General features: G+C 43.6%; 1 protein-coding gene across 1 annotated transcript in view; it reads left to right on the forward strand.

The window, feature by feature from the left end:
- The window catches only part of PI4KA (phosphatidylinositol 4-kinase alpha), a 145449-nt gene that overhangs the window by 89414 nt on the left and 32962 nt on the right, over positions 1 to 23073 (forward strand). The window contains exons 30-38 of the mRNA XM_056531869.1: positions 1971 to 2063; positions 11274 to 11430; positions 11519 to 11646; positions 11743 to 11901; positions 12402 to 12553; positions 17446 to 17553; positions 17753 to 17880; positions 21452 to 21607; positions 22511 to 22590. Of these exons, the coding sequence (XP_056387844.1) occupies positions 1971 to 2063; positions 11274 to 11430; positions 11519 to 11646; positions 11743 to 11901; positions 12402 to 12553; positions 17446 to 17553; positions 17753 to 17880; positions 21452 to 21607; positions 22511 to 22590 (1161 nt within the window). The remainder of the gene's footprint in view (positions 1 to 1970; positions 2064 to 11273; positions 11431 to 11518; positions 11647 to 11742; positions 11902 to 12401; positions 12554 to 17445; positions 17554 to 17752; positions 17881 to 21451; positions 21608 to 22510; positions 22591 to 23073) is intronic.

Here is a 23073-nt window from a genome sequence, read left to right on the forward strand (position 1 = left end):
TGCATTTTTGGTCACTTTCTATATCATTTAAAAATGAATAAAAAGTGATCAATAAGTCCTATCAATGCAAAAATGGTACCCTTAAAAACTTCAGATCACGGCGCAAAAAATGAGTGCTCATACCGCCCCATACACGGAAAAATAAAAAAGTTATAGGGGTCAGAAGATGACAATTTTAAACGTATTAATTTTCCTGCATGTAGTTATGATTTTTTCCAGAAGTCCGACAAAATCAAACCTATATAAGTAGGGTATCATTTTAATCGTATGGACCTACAGAATACATATCAGGTGTCATTTTTACCGAAAAATGTACTACGTAGAAACGGAAGCCCCCAAAAGTTACAAAACAGCGTTTTTTTTTCAATTTTGTCGCACAATGATTTTTTTTCCCGCTTCACCATAGATTTTTGGGCAAAATGATTGACGTCATTACAAAGTAGAATTGGTGGCGCAAAAAATAAGCCATCATATGGATTTTTAGGTGTAAATTTGAAAGAGTTATGATTTTTTAAAGGCAAGGAGCAAAAAACGAAAATGCAAAAACAGAAAAACCTCCGGTCCTTAAGGGGTTAAGCTATGAGTAAGGGCTGTCCCTATGCCTGAGATTCATCAGCTACTTTTTCTTGTCCTGTGTATGGAGTATTAAGGAATTTTTTTTCAGTGAGCAGCACATTAATTTTCAGCACAACGCTAGAGTCGTCATTGCTAGACCGCAAAATATAGTATTGCTGCAGCCACTGAACAGAAGTTTCTTTCTGTACCCATTACATACTTTAGGAGGAGTTGTGTTTAAAAGCAAAGAGTAAAACTAAAGTATCATCCAGTCATATATTCCCAGTTGTAGCTGTCCACTCTGATGTTCATCAACTGCGGAGTGCTTCCTTATGTGTTAGCATGCCTACTTATTTGTGTATTTGTTGTTCATTTTATTTCACCAATGTGTCACTTCACAATGTAACACCATTGCCTTTTCTCCCTCTCCTGCACTGATGATGTGATCTCATTATCCATGTGTTCCTGTTGCCCCTGCCATGCATTGTTTGTTGTTGCCCTCCCCTCCAGTCTCCAGCTTCCTATCTCCAGGTTTGTTCTAACACTCACCATTTGCCACGAGTCTGTGCTTGTTTCTTAAGCCGAGGCAGCTCTCCTTTCTTGTCATTTTTCCTCTGTTGGAGCATTAATCCACAGTTTTTACAATGAATGGTGAACAACATTCTACTTTTACTGCAATCTGACCGGTGCATGGTGACACTTTCCATGGGGAATCTGCTGGGTGTTCTTCTATTAACATTGCTGTCTTGTTTCAGGGATAGCCAGAGAGCAGATTGTCGGGGGCTGCAGCTATTTGTGCCTTCTATACACAATTCTTACAAAGACATCTTTGTGAAGACCAAAAACCTAAACAGCCAATGGGCCATCGAGACTGGAAATATTTTCTAACTCCGTTTTGAAGCTAAAACATATGTTTACCTGTGACAATGATTTCCCAACTTTAAATTGATATGTACCTTTTTATGTAGGGTTTATAGCTGTATAAATTGTAAGCTGGTGTTCATAGGTGAACCTGTATACACTGACCTGTGATATGTAAGTGAGCGCCACATTGCAGCATTGTATTGTATCACCTTCTTCCAACTATCGCGGTGTATCTTTTTTCACATGACACTGCACCCAGTAGTCCTATTATATTCAGTAACTTTACCTTTACCTGGCATATCTGGATTATTTTGTCTGGTATGGTTACATTTAGTGCCAATATTACCCATATACCTGGTGTCTTATTTAGAATTTCACATTTTATTTTATTTTTTACATTTATTTTTAAGAATAAATAGCTGCCTCCGACATTTCTCTCTCTTACTCACTTTTACTATCTGCATCTAATTTTTTTCTATAAACTGGTGTAATGTGGAGCATTTACCAATCTTCCAGTATTAACATTAAAATGTTTACTGCATTTTCAACAGCAAACGCAGCTAACTGAACGCCCAGCCTGTGTCAAAAAGGATTATTCCAATTTCATGGCATCGCTGAACCTGCGTAACCGTTACGCTGGAGAGGTAAGCAGATCACACGAGGAGTAAATTCATATCAGACAGCTAATCCTGCCACACTAATGCTGATTATTACAATACTTCAACCCCTTATCCTATATCCTATTAGGGAATTCTAACATCAGCTATTGACCTTCATACAGGCTGCTTACAAAGAGTCTGTCTCTCTCTTAGGAGGTCCTGTACTTTCTACACAGATAACCCCTTCATAATTTGAAGGAGCACTTAGTAATGCCCAATTCCCTCTGTGGGGGATGCTGCAGGACTTTTAAACACTTACTGTTGTGTTTTCCTTAAATATTACAGCTGATCACTTTGGATCCAAGTAGACAAACACTTTGCGGCAATCCTAACTTGTAAGAAAGGACCCTTGGTTACAATCTCATTACAGACACAGCACCTTATAAATACAGTGTGTGATTTGAGATTCATAAAACCTGTCCAGAGGTAAAGTTGCTGAGTTGCCCATAGCAACCAATCAGATCGCTTCTTTCATTTTTCAGAGGCCTTTTAAAAAAATGAAAGAAGTGAGCTGATTGGTTGCTATGGGCAACTCAGCAACTTTCCCCCCCCCATAGTGTACAAATTACACATGAAGTACATAAGGGGGTTCCCAGTCAGGATTCCCCTCTGTTCCCATGAATTGCAATCCTATTCTTTAGGCAAAGTTACAACCTCCCTGCACTGGAGTGTCTGGTGTATTTGTACATTTAAATTTTGAGCAGGGGAGAGGAAAGAGTGTTCCAGAGAAAGAAGAAAAACTTCAGGTCAAAAGGTGCTAGAAAATTCATATAGATTTGTAAATGACCTCAATTTAAAGGGAATGTGTCATCAGAAAAGTAACTATTAATAAATTAAGTTATTAGAGATGAGCGAATTTTTGAAAAATTTGATTTGGCCATTTTGCCAAATTTTCCCCCCGAAAAATTTTCGGTCCGAATTTAGTTGTGCAAATCGTTATTAAAAACGGCTATTTCTGGCCTACAGAGAGCCTCAATAGGGGTGTAGAACACTTTGCCTTGCTGTAACACGTGTGTGCTGGGTTAGTGAAATAATACTGTTATTCAGTATGACATGCAGATCAGAGGCGTTATTAGAATCACTGTCACAGAGCGGCACAATGACAGAGCCTGGGGGTGGCATCAGTGTGAGGAGACCATATAGTGGCTGAATGACACAGCGTGGAGGTGGTGGCAGCATGAGGAGACCACATAGTGGCTGAATGACACAGTCTGGAGTTAGCGGTAGCATATAGTGGATGAATGACACAGCCTGGAGTTTGCGGCAGCATGAGGAGAACATATAGTGGCTGAATGACACAGCCTGGAGGTGGTGGAAGCATGGGGAGACCATATAGTGGCTGAATGACACAGCGTGGAGGTGACGGCAGCATGAGGAGACCATATAGTGGCTGAATGGCACAGCCTGGAGGTGGCAGCAGTATGAGACAGCCTGGAGCTAGCATCAGCATGAGGATAACATATGGTAGCAGAATGAGACAGCCTGGAGGTGGCAGCAGCAGAATCAGGAGTCCTGAAAGTGACCTGGTGACAGAGTGGTGCGGTGGGTGGCAATACCAGTACCCGGTGACAAAGGTGGGTGAAAAAAGGAGAACTTGGCATCAGATGTTTGACATAAGGCGGGTGGCAGGATCAGAATAGTAGTTGAGGCAGGTAGGCAGAGAAAACGGTCTCTTTTGTAAAAGTGTTAGTGTGCACAAGTAAGTATTGAGGATATGCATTATGTAAAACTTAACTTTAAAAAAAAAATTTTTTATATAAAATATATGGACCCAAATATTATTATTTTTTTAATCAAAGGAAAGGTGTGAAAAGAACACCATGTGCCACCTACACCACCAAGTATTGATGTGATGCAAAGACATCTAAAAGGTGGAAGGAAACAACGTATGGTCCATTGTAACCGGTGGAAGTAAAATGTAAGGCCCTACATTATTAATTTCCTTCTTGGCAAGTGTTACTCGCCCTAAAAAGGGCGGCCCCACACAGGGACCTCTCCCTATTTCCACATACAAATACTGCCATTTCCCAGGGTTTTTAGGTGGAAATAGGGATTGGTTCCTGTGTGGGGCTGCCCTTTTTAAGACGAGTAACACTTTTCTCGAAAAGGTGGAAGGGAACAACGTATTGTCCATTGTAGCAGGTTGGGGGTAAAAACTTCCCCTGTAAGGCCCTACTCTTGCCCTATTAATTCCCTTCTTGGCAAGTGTTACTCACCCTTAAAAGGGAGGCCCCACACAGGAAACTCTCTATTTCCAATTAAAAACCCTGGGAAATGGCAGTGTTTGTAGGGGGAAATAGGGAGAGGTTCCTGTGTGGGGCCGCCCTTTTTAGGGCGCGTAACACTTGTCAAGAAGGGAATTAATAATGCGAGAGTAGGGCCTTACAAGGCCTTGTTTGATTTAAAAAAAATTTGGGTACATTTATTTTATCCTAAGAAAAGTAAAGTTTTATGAAATGCATATCCTCAATACTTACTTGTGGTCTGATGCGCAGTAATGTCTGTAACTGAGGAGCAGCGCCTTAAAAATGTTTACCACTATCCATATTTGTGAAGTGTTGGTGTGGCACCATGGTCAATCTACTCTGATGCATCAGGCATTGGTGGGTGGAAATCCTCGCTGATCCATGCCTGATTCATCTTCACAAAGGTCAGTCTCTCCATTTTTCGTGGACAGACGAGTTCTCATTGGGGTTACTATGGCCCCTGTTGCACCAAAAACCCGCTCTGATGGCACACTACCGGCCTGGCAGGACAGCTTTTCCAGGGCAAACTCTGCTAGTTGCGGCTACAAATGAAGTTTGGCTGCCCAGCAGTCCAGCGGATCTTCAAGGTGTGTTGGCATGGTCATGTCAAGGTATGCCACCACCTGCTGGTTCAGGTCCTGCTCCAGGTCTACCTGCTGATGATGAGTTGCTTCACTCGGGTGAAGAAAGCTACTCATCAGTCTCATGGCAGTGGCAGGTGAGCTCAGAGGGCCCCCCGAGTCAGACCTGCGAGAGGATGGATGAGGGCACAGATAGGCATCAGCCAACTGACTACGTAGGATGTCTCTGTAGTAGGTCAGTTTGTCCTCCCTCTCAGTGGGTGTAAAAAAGGCCCCCATTTTGTGCCGGTAGCGAGGGTCCAATAAGGTGGAGAGCCAAAGTCATCCCGCTGCCGAATGGTGACAATTCGGCGGTCACTACGCAAGCAAGCATGCATCGTGCCATTTGTGCAAGTGACTCTGAGAGACTCCCTGCCTCCATCTCCACTGCATTCTGCCACGGCGTGTCTGGGTTCTCTGTCTCGCCTTCCTCATAACCCTCTAGCTCTTCTAGCTGCTCCTGCTCCTCCTCTCCTGTCAGACGACTAGAAAAATCACCCATCTCGCGAAACCTAAACTGTGCCCCTCCCTCTCCTCCTCCAGTTCAGCCCCCACAGGGCTCATGTGGCCGTGAGATGTAGGCACCATGTCTCCAGTGCCCTGACCAACCATTGTTTCCAACACATGTTTTAGTAGATGAAGCAGTGGAATGACTTTGTTCATTGCCTAATCCTGGCGACTGACTTATAATGTGGCTTTTTCAAAGGTCCTAAGCAAACAGCAGGTGTCGCGTATGAGCTGCCACTAATTGACATTGGAGTTACACAGGGGAGTCCCCCTATCCGCTTGGATCATCAAGAAATCGGTGATGGCTTTTCTCTGTTTGTATAGTCCGTCCAACATATGGAGGTTGGAATTCCAACGCGTGGAAACATCGCAAATCAGACTATGTTGGGGATGCCGTTCTGATGCTGCAGCTCAAGGAGGGCGTGCTTTGCAGTGTACGAGTGGCTGAAGTGCATGCAAAGTTTCCTTCCTATTGTTAGGATGTCTTGCAGATGGAGGAAACCCTTCATGAACCACTTGACAACCAGATTGAACACGTGTTCCATGCAGGGCACATGTCTCAGGCTTCCTTGTCGCAGCGCAGACAAGATGTTCTTCCCGTTGCTGGTCACCATGGTTCCAATTTCCAGTTTTCGTGGAATAAGCCATGATTCGATTTCTTGATGAATGACTTTTAGCAGTTCCTCCCCTGTGTGACTCCGTTCACCAAGGCAAACCATGTGAAGAATAGCGTGACACCGCCGTGCCCTGCACACATGGTATGCTGGAGGGGCGCTGAGACTTGTCCGTTCAGTGGAGGCTGAGGACACTGTGAAGGATGAGGAGGCGGAGTCACACTGTCGCAGGACCAACGGCCTGAGAGCGTGGAGGCGGAAGCGGCGTGACCTGTCAAAGTTGCTGTTGTGGCTGTTCACTAAGTAGGCCGTAAAGGACAAGCATTGTCCCTGACCGTAGTTACAGCTCCACATGTCGGCGCTGCCATACACTTTGCTACACACCGACAGGCTCAAGGACTGGCCCACCTTCTGTTCCACAAAATTGTGCAGGGCTGGTACTGCCTTCTTCACAAAGAAATGACTGCTTGGGACTCTCGACCTCTGCTCGGCACAAGCCATCAGTTCTCTGAAAGGTGCAGAGTCCACCACTTGAAAAGGAACCATAACTGATTTAATGAGCCATTCGCAGTTTCACTGTACCGGCCGTGTGTACTTACACGTGCATGGCAGCACCAGCAACTTGGACAGGAGCACATTCAGCTTCTGCGCTGTTGGATGAGTGGGCGCATACTGTTGTCTCATGGACATGGCTTCGCCGATGGATTGCTGGTGTAATGACTGACTTGAAGTAGGAGGAGCAGGAGCATCTGGAGCCACAGAAGGAGGGTATGACACACAGCTCCCTTCGGGTGACGTGGTGGAATTTTGGCTGGCTGAACAGGGAGCCGTGTGCCTCTGGGTGATGCAGCAGGCTGGACCACCACATTGGAGCCACGGCTCTCCCAGGCCGCTTTATGGTGATGCTGCATATATTAACGCAGGGCCGTGGTGCCAACATTGGGAATCTGGCCACGCTTCACCTTCTGCCGACACATCCAGGTTAACATCCTCCGAATGCTCGATGAAAAACCGCCACACCGCCAAGTAGCTGATTTTCCCACCAACAGTCCGCACTTATTGACTGCTACTGCATCCGACTCCAGGAACCACTGTTCCCCTACCTCCCGGGAAGGTAGGCTTCCGTGATGCAGGTGGTCTACCCCCGGCACGTTAGGCTCCAGACTTTCCACTTCTGCCACAATGCTTACTACCAACCATGCTACCACCTTGCTGGCTCAGCTGCTGTCTCACGGGCAACCTGCAACTCTCTTATCCTGATGATGAAGCCCCTTCTGCACCCGGCTCCCAAGTGCGATGGGCTTCATCATCATAGAGTTGTGTCTGCACGTCACTGATGTCCTTCTCAGGTTCCTCAAAAGTGTCTGCTTCAGGAGCCTGAACGTTCGCAACACCACCTTCCACACCACTCTCCTCATCACTACTCTCCCGCCTAGTGGAGGACGCGGTGGATGTCTCCTCCACTTCTTGGCTGGGCTGTAGCTGCTGACTATCCTCTAGTATGTCGTCCTCACTAATTAGTGGAGCTGAACCCACAGCATAAGATACTTCTGTGGGGGAGGGAACCGCATAGGACAGAGGCTATGGGAGGACAGGGACTGCTCCCGGGCCATGCCAACTGAGGGTTGGGTCTGAGGAACCCACCGACTGTTAACTGGGGGTGTCAGATATCACTTGTGATGAAGTGGATTACCGTGTTAACAAATCGATGACTGCAGATGGGTTGCTGGTCGAGACACAACCGCTAGCTGATACCGGGAGCTCAGGCCTCTCGCTGTGACTCCTGCTGCCACTCACCCCTAGTCTGCTGCGACATCTGCCTGATGAATTTAGGCCTCTGCCACTCCTCTGTGCACGTCTTGGCACTTCTCTGCCTGACATACTTAGTGCGTATATGAGGGGAGTACAATACACTCCATTACGCTTAAAACAGTATTTTTCTACAACACCAGCAGGTGTGTACTTTTGCCTGGCCTTTCACAGTATCTAGGCCCTTACAACTTTAACAGGAACAAAATGGTACACCACTTAGATATACGCACAGGTTACACTTAATAGAGGACAATATGCTTTTAGTGCTCTGCTCACCCTAACTGGCTGGCTACTATTAGCTATTCAGTTGTTGTACCCACCAGTGCTGCAGCATACAGTCGCTTTGTACTACACCTGAAATTGAACTTTCTCTCTCAATCTCACTCCATTCCCAATACGTGATTCTAGGCTGAATTTGGGCTTTTGGTGAATCGCTGCTGTAAAAGCTTTTCTGTGCAACACACTGCTCTGTCCTCTCTGCAACAGAACGCTGATGTGACTGGGAGGTGAATCGCTGCTGTAAAAATGCTTTTCTGTGCAACACACACTGCTGTCTCTCTCTGTCTCTCTGTCTCTGCAATAAAAGGCTGCAGTGATTTTCAGCAAGATGGCTGCCGAATATATAGGGCTCTGACATCACAGGGGTGGCTGACTGCTGATAGGCTGCATGTGATTAAGGGTCATCCCGCCTACCCGCCTTCCTTGCCCCATGTTCTCACATGTGGATCCGCCATTTTAAATGCCATGGAGCCTGGATCACACTAAATGGAGTTTAATGAAGCGATTCGCGTGATCGAATCGTGGCGATATTCGCATTCGTTTCGTATAAAATTTTTCCTGAAATTCCTAACTAATTCGGATTCGTCAGATTCGATTCGCTCATCCCTAGTTATTATGTTAAACATATTTTTTAAAGTGTACCTGTCATTGGCCAAAAATGATTTTTATATAATGTAGATAATACAATTATATGTATACATTGGTTAAAAAATGAGTTTATTTTTGGGTGATAAACTGCTGTCCATGCAGCTTTTGCCTGTGTGTCTCTATAAGGAGTCTAAATACAGGAAGTGTGGACAGGACAAGCAGTGCTCTTTGCAGGCTCCTGGCTTGTCAGTCATCCTGATGGGTGAGCCGGGAGCGTGTCATAGAGCCTCACTGCATAGAGCCCTGCTTGTCCTCAGTGCGCAGAGCCCTGCTTGTCCTCAGTGTACAGAGCCCTGCTTGTCCTCAGTGCGCAGAGCCCTGCTTGTCCTCAGTGCGCAGAGCTCTGGCTTGTCCTCAGTGTGCAGTGCTCTGGCTTGTCCTCAGTGCGCAGTGCTCTGGCTTGTCCTCAGTGCGCAGAGCTCTGGCTTGTCCTCAGTGCGCAGTGCTCTGGCTTGTCCTCAGTGCGCAGTGCTCTGGCTTGTCCTCAGTGCGCAGAGCTCTGGCTTGTCCTCAGTGCGCAGAGCTCTGGCTTGTCCTCAGTGCGCAGAGCTCTGGCTTGTCCTCAGTGCGCAGAGCTCTGGCTTGTCCTCAGTGCGCAGAGCTCTGGCTTGTCCTCAGTGCGCAGAGCTCTGGCTTGTCCTCAGTGCACAGAGCCCTGCTTGTCCTCATACACATTTTGTTAACCAATGTATATTACAAATATACATATAATGTTATTTTCTACATTATATAAAAATCAGTATGTTAGATAATTTTTTGATAAATCCACCATGTTGTCTGCAGCATCCATATTGCTTCATATGTTCTGTACGGGGCCCCAGCAGCCCGCAGGAAGGGGGCGTGTTGACCACCGCACGAAGCGGCGGCCGATACACCCCCTTAATACAGCGCTATGGCAGAGACGGAGATTGCCGACGGCATGTGCCCCTCACATATAGTGCCCCCATCATGCGCCCCTCATATATAATGCCCCCATCATGCCCCCAGATAGATATGACCCCCATCAGGTAGGGCTCCCCAGTAGGTACACCAGTAGGTACACAGGCCCCTATATAGATATGACCCCCATCTGGTAGGTCCCCCCCAGTAGGTACATAGGCCCCCATATAGATATGATCCCCACCTGGTAGGCCTCCCCAGTACAGGCCCCCAAATAAATATGACCCTCATCAGGTAGGGCTCCCAAGTAGGTATAGAGGCCCCAGATAGATATGATCCCCATCACTGATGGTGGTAATATCTTCCTGGGGGCCTGTCTACCTACTCGGGAGCCCTACCTGATGATGATCAGGTAAGGGTTCCCAATAGGTGTACAGGCGCCCAGATAGATATTACCCCCGGCAGGTAGGGCTCCTATTTAAACAATTATGCCCCTAAGAAGATAGGTTAGCTTCTGGCGATAAGCAGGTCCTCCCTTATTAGGCAAGTAATTAGGCAAGTTAAGTTAAGTTTCACAGCTACAGTACTTACATCTCCTTGCTGCAGCCTAAAACAAGCCTTCTTTGTAGGGATGTGCGCGTCAGTTGACGTCATCACATGCGCCGCGCAGGACGTCAGCGTCCCGGCGTCCTGCACTGCAAATGCAATGATGTCACCAATTGCACGCATCCCTCCAGGAAGGCTCGTTATAGGCTGCAACAGACAGATATAGGTACAGTAGCAGTGTGTGCCGACGTGTGTGAAGTCTTCCGGCATTTAGCGCTGCTTGCCATAAGCAGGGCTAAATGCCTGAAGAAATCACCTGCCAGGCACCCGGGCCGCAAAATTTCTTTAAGCGGGCCAGGAGTTTGAGACCCCTGCCTTAAAGAGTATCCCTCTGTCATGGCTACCACAATAGCTGTGTGTATTTGTGTCTCCCCTGAGCTGACTGCTTTATGGACCCTGGATTTCGTTCTTCCTTGCTAGAATGTCAATTCTCCTAACACAGCATCTGCAACACTATATCTTCCACTAATCCGTAAAAAAATAAAAAAAATAAAAAAATTCGACCTTTCAAGTACTTAGCTGCTTTATGCCCTAGAAGAATTTGTATTGTTTTTTAACTACATTAAATTAACTTTCTTGCACCAGTTAATTGAAAAAATATTTATTTTTTCAGGAATACCAATTATTCCTGGCCTACCAGTTTTACCTTTCATGAGCTTGTAGGCACACATTGTCTGGTGCCTTAGACTGCATTCCAAACCTAGTCATGTATATCAACTGAGTGGATCACTTCCACAATATCCAGTATCGTGGATCCTTCTTTTTGTCCCCCCTAAGTGTTCTCCCCTTCCCTTTTGAGTGAATTACACAATTTACTATTCAGTGTCTTCACACATGAAGCTTCTATTCATCTGTCCTTCTCCCACATCTGCCTATAGGCACAGGCCTACTGTGTCAATAAGTAAATCTAGCCCTAGTTGTGGCCTGCAGAGTTGACTCTTGCCTTAACAGAAATATCAGGCTGTTCTTGGGTTCTTTTGGCAGGTTGCTGGCATGTTTGAGTTCTCCCGAGACACTGGTCGGACCTCTGATCTGAACAAGTTCATGCTGAGACATCTGAATAATGCATTGGAATCCAGTCAGCCAGAGGCATACACCCAAGTCATGTTCAAGCTCACAGCCATGCTTATCAGCAGCAAAGGTAAGAGCTCCACGTTTAGCTCCACAAGAAGCAAGAGGTAAATATGTATTGTTCTTAATCTGACAAGTAACAATGATGTCTGTTACAGAATGTGATGCGCAGCTTCTACACCACATGTGTTGGGCCCCACTTCGTATGTTTACTGACCATGGAATGGAAACAGCCATTGCCTGCTGGGAATGGCTTTTAGCAGCTAAGAATGGGATTGAAGTTCCGGTAAGGACTAGATTATTGTGACCAACCATTGTTGTAAAAGTTCTGGTGTAATTCTGGTCAGTGTGATGCGTCTAAACTCATCGTGCATCTTCACAGTTCATGCGAGAGATGTCTGGTGCTTGGCAAATGACAGTAGAGCAGAGGATTGGACTCTTCTCACCTGAGCAGAAGGAAGCAGATCCCTTGGCTGCCTCAGAGCAAAGCCAACCTCATCCATGTCCTCCAGAAGTGAATCCCCATTACATATGGATTGATGTGAGTTGTAATTTGTCTGCTGTCTGTTAGAGAGTATTCACAAACTGCAGTGTATTTTCAGTGTATGCACCAGGAAAACTTATAGTTTATGCATCATATGTATTTATAGGTCCCCAAGACTGGCCTTTAGCATACTTCTGGGAGGAATATGTTTATATACACTTTACCCACAAGATAGGTGCTAATTGTACGATCTCCACCAATCATGAGAACTTGCGTCCTGAGCTCCTCCTTTTTCCTCACCACACAGTGGAGCATTTTAAATGGAATGGTGGTTAAGCATTCAAAGTACTGTTGTCCACTGTACTGTTTTCAAGACTCCACAAAGCGCCACTCCTCAGACCCCCTCCCCGCAACCCCCCCCCAACCCCCCCCCCCCCCCCCCCCAGCAGCATTCTCTCGGGAGACAGGCAATCAGCTATCTTCTTTTCTGTGTATAGAGGATAACTTTTCAAGATGGCACAACTATTTTTAGATAAATTTTCTTTTTCCTTTTCTAGTTTCTGATGCAGAGGTTTGAAATTGCTAAGTACTGCAGCTCTGACCAGGTGGAGATATTCTCCAGTCTCCTGCAGCGATCCCTCTCCTTAAATATTGGAGGGGCAAAAGGAAATATTAACAGACACGTTGCAGCTATTGGCCCCCGCTTTAAGTAAGTGTCTCTCTTTTTCAAAATCCTTAATAAAAATACCTAGATCAGTGTTTCCCAACCATAGTGCCTCCAGTTGTTGCAAAACTACAACATCAGCATGCTCGGACAGCTATTGGCTGTGCTGGAAATCTGGGAGTTGTAAGTTTTCAACAGCTGGAGACACCCTCGTTGGGAAACAATGACCTAGATTATGGAAAATCTCTACTGTTTCTTAAAAGGAGTATAAAACTATGCAAAAACAATTTAAAAATAAAAAAACCTATAATATCATTAAAACTTCCTTTTTACACTGCTCTGTGAAGTTGCTTAAAGGGGTACTCCGCCCCTAGACATATTACAACCTATCCAAAGGGGGATATGGCACCTAGGCCCGCCGATCTCCGGCATCTGTGGAGGGATTGGAGCCCCAGGACAAGTGATGTTGGCAGGCAGTAGGATCCAGGAGCAGCAGGAGTAAGGCTGTGCCCAAAAGGGCTTGCTGGGAGTTGTTATGCAACAGCAGAATACACAACTACAACTCCCAGCATGCCCTTTGGTAGTTTGTGCATGCTGATGGTTGTAGTCATGCAACAACTGGAGGCACATTTGTAGTTTCGCAACAGCTTGAGGTTTGCCCCCCCCCCCCCCCCCATACAGTCACACTGGTGGGGGTTTACAGTGAGTTTCTCGCTGCAAGTTTGTGATGCAGCAAACTTTCCGCTGCAGCTCAAACTCCCAGCAGGAAAGTTGCTGTGAACCCCCGCCATGTGAATGTACCCTAAAAACACTACACTACACTATAGAAAATAAAAAGTGAAACACTACATACTATACTCCTACACAGTTGCACCCCCAAATAAAAATGAAAAATATCTCGAACGGCACTGTTTCCAAAACGGACCCTCAATCTGTTGCAAAACAACAACTCCCAGTATTGCTGGACAGCCATTGACTGTCCAGGCATGCTGGGAGTTTTGCAACAGCTGGAGGCACCCTGTTTAGGAAACACTACCGTAGGGTATTTTTGTGTAGTGGAAGTGTAATGCTTGCATCTGGGTCCGTCCTTATGCACATTCCTAATTTAGGCCTCAAATGCGCATGGTGCTCTCTCACTTGGGAGCCCTGTTGTATTTCAAGGCAACAGTTTAGGGCCACATTTGGGGTATTTCTGTACTCTGGAGAAATTGCCTAACACATTTTGGGGGGCTTTTTCTCCTTTTAACCCTTATGAAAAGGTAAAGTTGGGGTCTACACCAGCATCATATTGTAAAAAAAAAAATTACTTTTTACACTAACATGCTGGTGTTGCCCCATACTTTTTATTTTCACAAGAGGTAAAAGGAAAAAAAAGACCCCCAAAATTTGTAACCCCATTTCTCCTTAGTATAGAAATGCTCTGCGAGCGTACAACAAGGCTCAGGAGTGAGAGCACCATGTACATTTGAGGTGATTTGCACAGGGGTGGCTGCTGGTTACAGAAGTTCTGACATAAACACAAAAAAAAGAAGAAAACCCACATGTGAACCCATTTTGGAAACTACACCCCTCACGGAACATAACAAGGGGTATAATGATCCTAAACAACCCACAGGTGTTTGACCAATTTTTGTTAAAGTTGGACATGAAATTGAATTATTTTTTTTTTCACTGGAAGTGGAAGTGGGTAAGTAACTGGCTCAGTGATAGGAAACATAGGGTGGTTATTAATGGTACTTATTCTGATTGGGTGACTTTGACTAGTGGGGTACCACAGGGGCAGTCTTGGGTCCTGTTCTATTTAATATATTCATTAATGACTTTGTAGAGGGGTTGAATAGTAAAGTAGCCATCTTTGCAGATGATACTAAACTCTGTAAAGCGGTAAACACTATAGAGGACAGTGCATTGTTACAAATGGATCTTGATAGGTTGGAGGTTTGGGCTGGGAAGTGGCAGATGAGGTTCAACACTAATAAATGTAAGGTAATGCACATGGGGAGGAAAAATCCGGACTGGGATTATGTATCAAATGGGAGAACACTTGGGACGACTGACGTGGAAAAGGACTTGGGAGTCTTAGTTAATTGTAAATTTAGCTGTAGTGACTAGTGTCGGGCAGCTGCTGCCAAGGCAAATAAAATCATGGGGTGCGACAATAGGGGCATAGATGCCCACGACAAGGAAATATTTCTACCACTGTGCAAATCACTAGTCAGAATACACATAGAATACTGTGTACAGTACTGGGCACCAGTGTACAAGAAAGGTATAGTGGAGCTGGAGAGGGTTCAGAGACGGGCAACCAGGGTAATACAGGGAATGGGAGGACTACAGTACCCAGAAAGATTATCAGAATTGGGATTATTTAGTTTAGAAAAAAGAAGGCTTAGGGGCGACCTAATAACTATGTATAAATATATCAGGGGACTGTACAGAGATCTCTCCCATGATCTATTTATATGCAGGACTGTATCTATAACAAGGGGGCATCCTCTACGTCTAGAGGATAGAAGGTTTCTACACCAGCACAGACGGGGTTCTTTACTGTAAGAGCAGTGAGACTATGGAACTCTCTGCCAGAGGAGGTGGTCATGGGGAACTCTGTAAAAGAGTTCAAAAGGGGTCTGGATGCACTTTTGGAGAATAATAACATCGCTGGTTATGTATACTAGATTTATAGGAACAGAAGTTTTGATCCAGGGATTTATTCTGAAGCCATATTTGGAGTCGAGAAGGAATTTTTACCTCTAGTATTAGGGTATTTTGCCTTCCTCTGGATCAACTCAGTATGTACTCATTAGGGATATAGGTTGAACTTGATGGACTCTGGTCTTTTTTCAACCTTATGAACTATGTTACTATGTGGGGGGGAGGGTCCACTGTTCTGGTACAATGGGGGCTTTGTAAATGCACATGGCCCACGACTTCCATTCCAACCAAATTCTCTCTCCAAAAGCCCAATGGCGCTCCTTCTCTTCTGTGCCCTGTAGTGCGCCCGTAGAGCACTTTACATCCACACATGGTATATTTTTATACTCAGAAGAAATGGGGTTACATATTTGGGGGGGCATTGTCTCCTCTTGTAAAAATTGTAAATTTTGGGGGGGAAAAACAGCATTCCAGTGGGTGTAAATTTCATTTACACATCCGAATTTAACAAAAAGTCGTCAGACACCTGTGGGGTGTAAAGGCTCACTGTACCCCTTTTAAACGTGCCTTGAGAGATGTAGTTTCCAGTAAAATAGTAAGCCCCTATGGTGCCAGAACAGGCTCAGAAGGGAAGGAGCGACATTGGGATTTTGGAGAGTGAATTTTGCTGTAATGGTTTTTGGGGGCATGTCGCATTTTGGAAGCCCCTATGGTGCCAGAACAGCATTGTTGCTTCAGTATTGTTGCTTCTTTCCTGCTGAGCCTGTTTTGGCACCATAGGGGCTTCCAAAATGCCTCCAAAAACCATTTCAGCAAAATTCACTCTCCAAAATCCCATTGTTGCTTCTTTCCTTCTGAGCCTTGTAGTGCACACGCAGAGCACTTTACATCCATATATGAGGTATTTCCTTACTCAAGAGAAATTCCGTTACACATTTTCGGGGGCTTTTTCTCCTTGTATCCCTTGCAAAAATTTAAAAAAAAAAATGGGTTTACGAGAACATGCGAGTATAAAAATGAAGATTTTGAATTTTTTCCTTCACATTGCTGCAATTCCTATGAAACACCTAAAGGGTTAACAAACTTTCTGAATGTCATTTTGAATACTTTGAGGGGTGCGGTTTCTATAATGGGGTCATTATGGGGTATTTCTAATATGGAGGCCCTTAAAATCCACTTCAAAACTGAACTGGTCCCTGAAAAATTCAGATTTTGGAAAATTTTGGAAAAATTGGAAAATTGCTGCTAAACTTTGAAGCTTTCTGATGTCTTGAAAAAGTAAAAACATGTCAAATTTATGATGTAAACATAAACTAGACATATTGTATATGTGAATCAATATATAATGTATTTTGTATGTCTATTTTCCTTACAAGCAGAGAGCTTCAAAAATAAAATAAAAATGCAACATTTTAAAAATTTTCATGAAATTTTGCAATTTTTCACCAAGAAAAGATGCAAGTATTGATGAAAATTTACCACTGTGTTAAAGTAGAATATGTCACGAAAAAACAAATTGACAATGATCAGATGTGCAAAAAATGGTCCCTAAGGTCATAATGGGCTTGGTCATTAAGGGGTTAAAGCTGGTACTCTGGTGCAAAACTTTTCTTTCCAGTCTGACCACAGTGCTCTCTGCTGACACCTCTGTGTATGTCAGGAACTGTCCAGAGCAGGAGAGGTTTGCTATGGGGATTTGCTCCTACTTTGGACAGTTCCTGACTTGGACAGAGGTGTCAGCAGAGAGCATTGTGGTCAGACAGAAAAGAACTACATAACTTTCTATGGAGCATATACAGCAGCTGATAAGTACTGGAAGGATTAAGATTTTTAATAGAAGTAATTTAAAGATCTGTTTAACTTTCTGGAGCCAGTTGATATGAAAATAAAATGTTATCCACCAGGGTACCCCTTTAAGTGAAGCTTTGACTTTGAATTATGAATTTACTTCCTTGTATTGCTTGTGATAAGAAACCTACAGGGCTGGAAGAGAAATCCTGTGCTTTACCAGTGTTTGCAGCAATTCTCAGTAAACCACTTGCCGTTTTTACTGATATTGACTCCTAAAATTAAGGACACACCCATCTCACTTATTCTTTGAATTTTCAGACAAACTATAAACACTCCTATCTCAGGAACAGGAGAACATACTAAGAAACTGTAAAATAGATGTTTGGTCAGGGCACCCTATACTATGACAGTAAAATCTCCTCCTCTTTCACATTTTTATCTTATCTTGTTACTGAGAAATTGTTTAACTCATTTATGTTCCATCTTTTCTGTAGGTTGCTGATTCTGGGACTATCATTGTTACATGCAGATGTGGTTCCTAATGCCACCATCCGTAATGTTCTTAGAGAAAAAATCTACTCTACAGCATTCGATTACTTCAGGTACAGTAGTAAATGCATTTTTGGCTTTTTATTCGGATGTAAACATAACATAAATGAAATGTTTATCCCAATGTTGGTTGCTGAAGTTTTTGGTAATTTTATTGATTTTATAATTGCACTTGCAGAGTTTTAATGGAATGCATAAGATTTGTATTCCTGCATGAAGGTATGAATATCTTGCATTCTTGTCTTTGCATAGTTCTCCTCCTAAGTTCCCAACACAATCGGAGAAGCAGCTCCGGGAAGATATAACTATTATGATTAGGTTTTGGACAGCCATGTTCTCAGACAAGAAATACCTTACAGCCAATCAGCTGGTTCCTCCAGGTGAGATCTTACATGGATAATCCCGTGTTCACAGTATGAATTTATTTATTACACATATACTGGAACAAATTGATGCATTTGAATTGTCAGTTATGTTCATATGTTTTCCTTATGATTCTCTGTGACTGTTGAGTTTATTTTTTTTCTTGGGCGTCTGGGGGACACAGATACCTTTTGGTATAGGCTGCTACCACTAGGAGGCTGATGCTAAGAAAAAATGGTGGGCCCCTCCCAGCAGGCTGTATTTGCCCACATGCTTCAACCCTGTAAGGACGAAGCCCATTTTGGCCTTAAAGCGTACCTGTCAGATCCAACAAAATTTTTTTTTTTTAAATATATCACTCAGTACCTAATCCTGACCATGTACATCTAATTTTTATGTGTCTAGCACTAGAGATGAGCGAACTTACAGTAAATTCAATTTGTCACGAACTGCTCGGCAGTTGATGACTTATCCTGCGTAAATTAGTTCAGCCTTCAGGTGCTCCGGTGGGCTGGAAATGGTGGATACATTCCTAGGAAAGAGTCTCCTAGGACTGTATCCACCTTTTCCAGCCCACGGGAGCACCTGAAAGCTGAACTAATTTATGCAGGAAAAGTCATCAACTGCCGAGCCGAGAAGTTTGTGATGAATCGAATTTACTGTAAGTTCGCTCATCTCTATCTGGCACCTTTATTTATTTTTTGATTACACTTTTAATTTAGCTCACTAGTCTGAATTCCTCTCAAAAGGAAAGGGGGCGTGGCCTCACTGTGCCATCTCCGCCCCCTCCCTCAGTATGCTGTCTGCTCACATCTCCCCTAGCATTAGCAAAACTACAACTCCCAGCTTGTCCTCACTGACAGCAGCGGGACACAAGCTGACAGTGGGAGGATTTTTCCTCTAGCTGTGAGCCCTGCGCTCACAGCTGTCAATCAAGGAAGTGTGTCCATGACATAGGTGATGACTCATGGACACAGCAGGATTAGTATGTGTCCAAGCAGGCAGGGAGGGCAGTTGTTTGACTGGCTTTTTTATTATGAAATACTGAAAATGTTCTAATGAAAGCAATTGCAAAACCTATTGGCTTTGCATGCTTTACAACTAGAGATGAGCGAACTTACAGTAAATTCGATTCATCACAAACTTCTCAGCTCGGCAGTTGATGACTTTTCCTGCATAAATTAGTTCAGCTTTCCGGTGCTCCGGTGGGCTGAAAAAGGTGGATACAGTCCTAGGAGACTCTTTCCCAGGATTGTATCCACCTTTTCCAGCCCACCGGAGCACCGGAAAGCTGAACTAATTTATGCAGGAAAAGTCAACAACCGCCGAGCTGACAAGTTCGTGACGAATCGAATTTACTGTAAGTTCGCTCATCTCTATTTACAACGTATCCAAAGTTTTTGTATCTGACAGTGCCCATTTAAGGACCATGCCAATTTTAGATTTTTATGCTTTCGTTTTCTTCCTCCACCCCTTCTATAAATCAGAACTCTTTCAATTTTACACCTACAGACCCATATGAGGGCTTTTTTTTTTTTTTTTTTTTGGCCCAGATTTATGAAACTGTGTGAGCGAAAAAGTGGAGAAATTTTCCCACAGCAACCAATCACAGCTCAGCTAATGGCCTCTGGTAAAGTGAAACCTGAGCTGTGATTGGTTGCTGTGGGAAAATAACTCCAGTTTTTCTCTCACACAGTTTGATAAATCTGGACCCTTATCTTTATTCTGTAGTCCATACCATTACAAGGATACCCAGTTTATGTAGATTTTATTTTATTTTACTACTTTAAGAAAATCCTAACTACATGCACCAAAATGACCCCTCGGTTCTAAACCTTTAAACACTTATATCTTCTGACTTTCCGCCCTTGACATCTTTGCCATAAAGCTTCCCCCACGCCAATCTTTTTTAACTTTTTGAATTCCCACAAAAAAACAATCCAGAGGGATCCCTGTAGTGATGTAATGTGAAATGGTTGGACAGAGGATGTTTGGGACAACCTTTTCTGATATTCTGTATATGTTCCGAAATCCTGATTTTCAGAGGTCGTTTAGTTCTGCCAATGTACTGCTTTTTGCAGTCACACTGCAGAAGGTAAATCACCCACTTTGTATTACATGTATTTAGATTGGAAATTTTCAATTTAAAGGAGTTCACTGTGGAGTGGACTTCTAATGTCTTTTTATGTCCGTTTGTTATTCGACAATTAGGACAGATGCCATAATGGAAAAAAAAAGGTTGGTTGTTAACCAGGTCTGTAAAGTATTCTGTATAACTGGATGTTTCACTGATGGAGCTACTGTAATCCCTAAATTAGGGGCTTTTGTATATATTATTGGGAATTTTGATGGTAATGTTCCCCCAATAGTTTTGTCCTGCTGGGCCAAGTGCCAATATTTTTGAATGATTTGTTCTACTTTCCTGTATTCCTTGTTAAATGGTAGTACTATTTTTGGTTGTCGTTCTAATGTTCCTTGCTTCTCGTGTCGCACTTCAAAAAAATTTATCTCTGTCCAATTTGTTAATCTGCTCTAATACATTCTCCAAAACCAGTGAGGCATACTGCTTCTCCAAAAATTGTGAAATGAGTTTTTTTCTATCTCAAATTGAGTGTCTGAGGTACAGTTGCATTTTAAACGCCTATATTGTACTTTTAGGGACATTCATCAACCATCTCTGTAAACGACAACTGTCAAATTTTATGAAACTATTCTTTAGAGTTGGTTTGACAAATGTTTTTCACTGTAATTGGGTGGATGAAGGAAAAACCTCTTAATCCAAGAACTCAATTTTTTCTTTACTGATAGTAGAAGTAAATTTAAGATTGTACGTGTTTAAATTCAAACCAGCTATAAAATCTTCCAAGTCACACTGAGCACCACTCCAAATTAAAATATTGTCTCTATATAGTTTCCAGAGCACCAGGGATGCGCAGAGTATGGGATTGATGTTGTCTTCCTCCCACGTCACTATAAATTGGCGTAACTCGGCGCAAACCTGGGGCCTGTTGCTGTTCTGGTTTGCTGTAAATAATAATGGCCCTCAAAATAAAAATAATTATGTGTAAGTATGAATTGGATGGCTGATGTCATATAGGGGACTTGTATATGTTTAATGTTTCCTTTCTCCAAAAATCTCCTGACTGCTGCAATGCCTAGCTGGTAATCAATGATGGTATATAAAGAGCTTACATCCAGAGTGGCTAATAGAAATTCTGTTGTCCATGTGAACTGTTCTAGGATACCGATGATTTGTGTTGTGTCTTTTAAATAATATTTAGTTTGATGTACAAATGGTTGTAGGAAACAACCAACATATTGTGATAAATTTGATGTTAGTGAACCGATACCGGAGACTATAGGTCTACTGGGGGGGATGAAAAAAAATCTTTGTGGGTTTTAGGTAAACAATAAAATATGGGCAAATGCTCAGGGGTGCTCAGTATAAATTTGGATTCTTTTTAGTTAATGATCCCATCATCCAATGCATCTTTACACAATCTAGATAATTCTAAACTGTACTAGTATCCATCTACATTCTCTAGATATTGACTCCAGTCTCTTGCTGTGGTTCCTATTTACCTACAGATAATCTGGATCCCTCTGTGAATAGTCTGTCTGCAATGTCTGATGTGGCACGTAGCAATTTGGATGTGACTGTGGGCTCTCGGCAACAGACTGCTCAGGGCTGGATAAATACGTACCCCTTATCCAGTGGCATGTCTACGATCTCTAAAAAATCTGGTATACTATTTGTTCATTTTCACTGGTCCTGTTTTTGTTTATATACCGTATTTATCGGCATAGAACACGCATTTTTTAGACTAAAATTTTTAGCTTAAAGTCTATCTGCATGTTATACGCCGATAGACTGTTTCTGGCCCCGCAGAAGCCACTTTAGTTCAATGATTTAAAGCGGGCGTCCCCTATCCCCCGTTTTATAGTTACATGTCACTGTCGCTGCCCGATTCCCTCACCGTCCTCGAATTGCATGTCCCGCCGATGCCCGATTCCATCCTGGTGACCGCGCTTTTTATGGTCCTGCAGCGTCGCGCACTGACTGACGAGTGATGTCGTGTTGAGGACGTCACTTGTGCGCGGCGCACAGTGACAGATAAGGACGCTGCAGGACCATAAAGAGCGCGGTCACCAGGATGGAATCGGGCATCGGTGGGACATGCAACCCGAGGACGGTAAGGGAATTAGGCATCGGCGGGACATGCAACCCGAGGACGGTGAGGGAATCGGGCAGCGGCGGGACAGTGACAGTGACATGTAACTATAAAACGGGGGATAGGGGACGGAATCAGGCGGCGGCGGAAGGACTATGGCCCTACAGAAGCTGCCTCAGTTCAATAATTTAAAGTGCCCGCTTTAAATCATTGAACTAAAGTGGCTTCTGCGGGGCCAGAAACTGTTTTATTGAGGTATACCCACTCACACAGGCACCCTCATTTTAACAAGGATATTTGGGTAAAAAAATATTTTTTACCCAGATTTCCTTGGAAAAATGAGGGTGCGTGTTATAGGCTGGTGCATGGTATACCCCAATAAATACAGTATATAACATTTGTTCTTCCTTCTACTATAACATGCTATGTATTTATTAATGTAGCTCTTATATTGTATTTTTTGGTCTCTTCTCAGGAATGACAAAGAAAACAAACCGGGGGACCCAGTTACACAAGTACTACATGAAAAGGCGGACTTTGCTTTTATCCCTTCTGGTATAAATACAGATTAAAAAGTGATCTTTAGTTTCTTATGAAGAAGCTGCAAATGGTAGAAATGTAATGCTCATGGCAGGCATATACTTCATGATCTGTCCTTGGGGCAGTCCAAGATGAGGCATGCTTCTTTTATTAAATATGGAACATTTCACTTAAACTTCAATGTGTCTAGTAAATGCAACAGCAGTCTTAATTCATCACCAAATTAATGACAATGGCTTTTGCCTGACTTACTTTAGTCCAATTTTATGCACTAGAATTTAAGTGCAGTATGGCACATTTTAAGCAAAGGTTCTATTCTGCAAAGCCATGCAGAATGGCCATGTAGGGCCACAGTTTGGAGACTCCTGCTTTACGCCATACCCCTGGTGTATACCAAGGCACATGAAGTGTCTAAAACACATGCATGTTAAAGAGTTCTGGATCGATTTAAAGATACAAGTCTGGCACATTATGATCTGTTCCTTTGTGTCAAAACCC

This window comes from Hyla sarda, chromosome 1 (genome assembly GCF_029499605.1).
Source record: "Hyla sarda isolate aHylSar1 chromosome 1, aHylSar1.hap1, whole genome shotgun sequence".
In the NCBI taxonomy this organism is placed as follows: domain Eukaryota; kingdom Metazoa; phylum Chordata; class Amphibia; order Anura; family Hylidae; genus Hyla; species Hyla sarda.